Below are 6000 nucleotides of genomic sequence, written 5' to 3'. Positions count from 1 at the left end.
AGGTCCAGTCGTGGCTGACTCTTGGGTTGTGGCGCTCATCTCGCTTTACTGGCCAAGGGAGCCAGCGTACAGCTTCCGAGTCATGTGGCCAGCATGACTAAGCCGCTTCTGGTGAACCAGAGCAGCACACGGAAATGCCATTTACCTTCCCGCCGGAGCACTACCTATTTATCTACTTGCACTTTGACGTGCTTTCGAACTGCTAGGTTGGCAGGAGCAGGGACTGAGCAACAAGAGCTCACCCCGTCGCGGAGATTTGAACCGCCGACCTTCTGTTCCTGCAGCAAATCAGAAGCCGTGCTTTGGTTTTTGAATGTTTTGGAAGTTGAACGGACTTCTGGAACGGATTCCGTTCGACTTCCAAGGTATGATTGTGTAATGGGAATTGGGGTTGCTTGTGCGTAAACTGCAAACTGCTCCAAGCTAGTCGTATAGCTAAACCTTTCCCTGGTTTGACAGCCCTTGCAACGCAACTGTCTTAGTCACTGGCAGAATCCGTGAGTGGGCGTCTCCTAAACTTCCTCCAACATAGAAATTCTTTGACTCCAAGTCTCCTCCTAGATTCTCTGTGCGGAAGCCTTCTGCGCAGCGTGGGCGTGCCAAGCGGAGGTCCTGTGCTCTCTCCGCTGATTTCACTGGAAGAGTCTCGGAGCCTCCCCTCCACAGTAGTCTCAGCCTCCCCTTTCTCCCTGGTGTCCCCTGGATTTCCTTCCCCAGCGGAAGCTCTCTCTCTCTCCTTGCTAGTTCCCTCCCCTGCATCATTGGAGCATCTTACCTCTCCTCTTGCCTCTGATGGCAGTTCCCTGACAGACTGTACTGATATACATACCTATATTGTAAATAGTGTGGGAAATTTTAGCAGTCAACCCTAACAATACATATTTGCAGTGCTATTTTTCTAGAAAAAGAGGTGCCAGCAGTCACCGTCAACACCACCCTTGTTCTCTTATAATGGCAATGGGGCCCACCTGAGAGGTGCCAGAACTGAGTTCTGGTGGTTTCCAGCTGAATAAAAGCCCTGCACGTTTGCTAGTTTGTATATGAAAGGGTTAAGGAACAAAGAGTTCCAATTACTAGAGTAGGCTCAGTGAGGTTATGCCCCCCTCTTCTCTTGAGAGGGAGGAAGTAAAGCCTGCTTCCTGTCCCCGTCCATCCCCGTTTCTCTTTCTCCCTCTCCACGATGCAGTCATGGAAGTAGGATGTGTCTCTCAAGACCTCCCTGCTTCAGACAACAGCCTGAAGCTAACTTTGCTGAATTTCAACTAGGAGTATTTTACTTGCATTATTCCATTGCAACCACATAAGAAAAATGTGTGTCTGAGACCTAGAAATTGTAAATAAAACATTTTAAACTTACTTTGCGGTCTTTGGTCTGTTCCATTGGAAAAAGTGGAAAAAGGGAGTCACCGGCTTCACACAGAATAAATAAGGTTTCATAGCCTATTCCTGTTCATTAACTGCCTAACTATGAGACTTAGAACACCTCTGTTGGGGCTCTCTGCGTGCTAGCCTCATGTTTTAAAATCATCCAGCTGTTTTTGTTAACTTACACATGTGGGTCTCTAGAGGATTAAACATAATGAATATATCTTCCTACCAATTCCCATCAGATAGATAGATATTAACACATACACCATGTTCTAGGGAATGACTCTGAGAATGTTTGATGGCATTTCTTTTTAGCTATATATATTTTCACTGTACACATAAAAACAAAGTGTAACACACATATTATATAACATATATTATACTGGTGCAGTCATCGGGCAGCCAAGATGTCTGTGACTCTTGGTCTACTGCTGGTTGTGGCAAATCCAGGCCAGATGATGCATGATCCCTGAAACAGACCTTTGTTGACTTAAATTATGCAACAAGTTGGAGACGGGGAGACGCTTTCCCCATTGCAGGTTGACATCATTCCTACGGGAATAAAAAACAGCCACTATTAGGGTGAGCTGCTTTAGGAGGATCATTTTTTTAAAGCTGTGTGGCTATGAAGCACAACCTACTTAATTTCTGCATAAGAGACATAGCTGTCAACCTTCCCTTATTTTGCAGGAAATTCCCTTATTCCAGCACCGTTTCCCGCTGCTTCCCACTGCTATCCCGGATTGTTAGATATCCCATAGACTGTCCCCGGGACAGGTGAGGCTGTTGATCCCTTATTTTCGAGGCTACTGATCTCTTATTTTTAAATAAGGGTTGTGCAGAGTTGTTAAGGCAGCAGAGAGCATTGTTGGCTGCCCACTCTCCACCTTAGAGCAGATTTATGCCACAAGGTGCCATAGGAAGGCACTGGACATAGTAAAAGATCCATCGCATCCTGGTCACTGTCTCTTCGAGCTCCTGCCGTCGGGATGGAGATACAGGACGATGAAGACAAGAATGAGCCGTCTTAAGAACAGCTTCTTCTCCAGAGCGATCTCGGCCCTGAATGGGAAGCCTGGACTTTGAAAGTCATCTAATCTTCCTTGCTGTATTATACTGTATTGTTTTAATTAGTGTTTTTATAGTTGTTTTGATTTTGTGTGGAGTGCCCTACCTGGGTGGATGGAGCAGCCAAGTAATTTCGTTGTCCCCGAGAGGGGGCAATGACAATAAAGATATTATTATTATTATTATTATTATTATTATTATTATTATTATTAAATCTGAAAGTTGACAGCTATGATAAGAGATTGCTTTGAGATTGCAGGAGCTGGGGCGAGAAAGGGGCAGCTCTTGCTGAGTGGGGGATATCTTTGGCAGGTGGCTTTTAATGTTGAACAAAATATTTTGTTGACCAGTGCAGTATATTAGGTGTTTGAAACTAGGGCATATGAAAATCAATTCAGGACTGAAGAGGGTTGGGTGTGAACTAGTAGTTCATGTTTAACACCTAAACAAAATTATGCTCTTGCTCTGTTGATATGCTAATTAAGCTGCCTCAGGTAGGACTCCTTGATAGCTACATATCCACCAAGTGTCCCAGAAAAAAGGGACACCCCGTTTTTTCCACATGAGATTGCAGCACAGGTCATGCGACTCACCTGGGAGCGCATCTTGTTTTCCCCCCTGAAAAAGTTGGGTGGTATGTATCTAGTTACTTAGTTTTATCCAGCATCCAGTAATAAGCACACAAGAATTTTAGATGGGGCTTATATAAAGCAGGAGCTGGAAAGAAATGGAGGAAATTAGCCTTTTCAGATACATTTTAAATGGAATTTGTTTTCTAACCTCTACTGGCAGCCATTTTCTCTTCTTCTTTCTTTTGTTTTTCCTCTAAAGCTTTCATTTTCTCGTCATACTCATCTGCCAAGGCTTTCCACTCGTTTCTGTTATTCAGTAGTCTGTCATACATTGGCTGAATTTCTGAATGGAACCGTGTAAATTCCTGGTGCAAACAAAAAAAGGCAGTAGCAGCAGAAACCCAAAGCATTTTCAGTTTTCTGGCTGTCTTGTCTCTTTAAACCAATCACTAAAAATGTAGGTGATGTTTAAATATTTATTGCTGCACTTTTGTTTCTTCTTGCAGATTAAAAATGAATTACCCATAATAAAAAGATCTGTAATACATCCATTTTCTAAAATGGTTATCAGTTTCAGTGGTAAGTCTGTAGCTAAGAAATGTCTGTGGGAAAGATCATATTTTAACATTTCAAATACAATTCACAACATCAATCCAACTTTCTTGTTAAACCAAGTGGTAGATTGTTTTCAAGAAAATTAACAGCATAGGTGTGTTCCTTAGTGAGCTCATCCAGAGCAAGCTGAGAGGGACAGTTGAGAGGTAAGAAGTTATGTAGCCATTGCTCTGTTACTAAATATGTTCATAGCTCAGTTGGTAGAGCATGAGATTCTTAATCTCAGGATAGCCTTTAAGAATCCCTTAAGAGAATCAATAGCAACTTGCCTATCCATAGTACACATGGTAGTTCTATAACTGGGACACGGGTGGCGCTGTGGTCTAAGCCACTGAGCCTCTTGGGCTTGCCGATTGGAAGGTTGGCAGTTCGAATCCCCATGATGGGATAAACTCCCGTTGCTCTGTCCCAGCTCCTGCCAACCCAGCAGTTCGAAAGCATGCCAGTTCAAGTAGATAAATAGGTACGGCTGTGGCGAGAAGGTAAACGGCATTTCCATGCACTCTGGTTTCTGTCACTATGTCCCATTGCACCAGAAGCGGTTTAGTCCTGCTGGCCACATGACCCAGAAAAAGCTGTCTGTGGATAAACACCGGCTCCCTCAGCCTGAAAGCAAGATGAGTGCCACAACCCCATAGTCGCCTTTGACTGGATTTAACCTTTCACTGGTCCCTTACCTTTTTAGAAAAATTACCTATAACTGGGTTGCATTGCAAAAATTTGCCACAAATCAGGCCTGGAAAAAATGGGGAGGACAACACAGAAAGTACTAGAATGCAACAATAATATGTGAGTGAACAAAGTATGGTAATTGTTGAGGAAACATCTAGTGCAGAAGCAATCCTAGTTTCCTAAATTGTGTCATTATTTTAAAACATTTGAAAATGTTAGCTCTAATTAAAAATTATTTACCTTTACTACCAGTAGCTAGAGTTTAAGGGCCTCGTAGATATTGAGTACTAACTTCTTACCTTATAAACAAAGGTGCATACGAAGTCAATGAAACCAACTTGAAGTTTTGGAAGCTCAGCAGCTTTCCTTCTGTCCATCATAGGCTAGGGGGGGAAAACAGCAATAACTTTAAAAATTATTATAATCACTTGTTTTGGTCTCTGTTGCGCTCTAGTAATAATGTCCTGGCCAAGAAACTGAAGCCAGGACTGTGTTCTACAGATAAAAGTGCACACTATTCTTAGTGGCTTCCTTTAATTTTTGTGGGTCAAAATAAATGGGCTGTAATCAGCAAGACTGTTGGAAAGAGGGCAAGATCAGCACTCAGGTATTCACTGCCAAAAAAGAGGATTTGCATCACCAAAAAAAGGGAAGGCACCAATTTGCATACGGTGGTTTATATGCATTAGGTGGAAATTTAGAAATAATCATTGTAATTTAAATAGAAATTCATCTCACCACAGTACAGAAGGCACTGGGTAACTTGAATACCTGTTCACCTGCTTCCTAGGGGCTACAAAATGCTGATAGGCACTTTCAGGGCGGCTGCTGTCCTTTTTATGGTTCCTTATCTTTAAACCAGACTTAGACAGGGCAGCTTCAAATGAAGGACACCTTCAAACAGAGATCTGTCCTCTGTAAAGGAGGATTCTGTACAATGTCAATGAAGTGATGTCTCTTAATGTAAAGGTGGTGTAAAGGGTAAAGGTAAAGGGACCCCTGACCATTAGGTCCAGTCGTGACCGACTCTGGGGTTGCGGAACTCATCTTGCTTTACTGGCCGAGGGAGCCGGCGTACAGCTTCCGGGTCATGTGGCCAGCATGACTAAGCCGCATCTGGTGAACCAGAGCAGTGCACGGAAACGCCGTTTACCTTCCTGCCAGAGCGGCACCTATTTATCTACTTGCACTTTGATGTGTTTTCAAGCTGCTAGGTTAGCAGGAGCAGGGACTGAGCAATGGGAGCTCACCCCGTCGCGGGGATTCGAACCGCCGACCTTCTGATCGGCAAGCCCTAGGCTCTGTGTTTTAACCCACAGCGCCACCCGCATCCCTGTCTCTTAATGTACTCCTTTACTATTTCATATATAATTTGGTGGCTACTGTTTCCTGCTCTGGTATTGCACTGGGAGGATTATCATGCTGTGGGGACTAAATTTTTGTGATTTGGCTCCCACTAAAACAGGGCTGGGGATCCTCCACCCCTCATTTTCCTCATCTTCTTATGGTTAAGTGGGGCGTGGGGGAAGGACGGCTATCCCACATGGAAGGACTCAAATCATGATTCTGGTGTGATGTTCATGTTTTGACAAGTCTACCCCCGGCTGTGCCATTGCCTGTTCCCTGCTGAAAATGAATAGAGACAATGCACTCTGCACTATTTTTTCTACTAAGGTTGGAACAGGTTTTAAGAAATATCCACACA

General features: G+C 43.7%; 1 protein-coding gene across 1 annotated transcript in view; it reads right to left on the bottom strand.

Moving 5' to 3' along the window:
* Positions 1 to 1762: 1762 nt before the first annotated feature.
* Positions 1763 to 6000, bottom strand: part of PDE6B (phosphodiesterase 6B) — a gene marked incomplete at its 5' end in the record, with an annotated part of 28061 nt that continues 23823 nt past the window's right edge. The window contains 3 exons of the mRNA XM_083482075.1: positions 1763 to 1920; positions 3217 to 3373; positions 4595 to 4678. Coding sequence (XP_083338201.1) covers positions 1859 to 1920; positions 3217 to 3373; positions 4595 to 4678 — 303 coding nt within the window. The 3' untranslated portion in view covers positions 1763 to 1858. The remainder of the gene's footprint in view (positions 1921 to 3216; positions 3374 to 4594; positions 4679 to 6000) is intronic.

The sequence above is a fragment of the Podarcis liolepis genome (genome assembly GCF_965112155.1).
Source record: "Podarcis liolepis genome assembly, chromosome: 17".
Lineage (NCBI taxonomy): Eukaryota > Metazoa > Chordata > Lepidosauria > Squamata > Lacertidae > Podarcis > Podarcis liolepis.
This window is presented reverse-complemented; position numbering and strand designations above follow the sequence as displayed.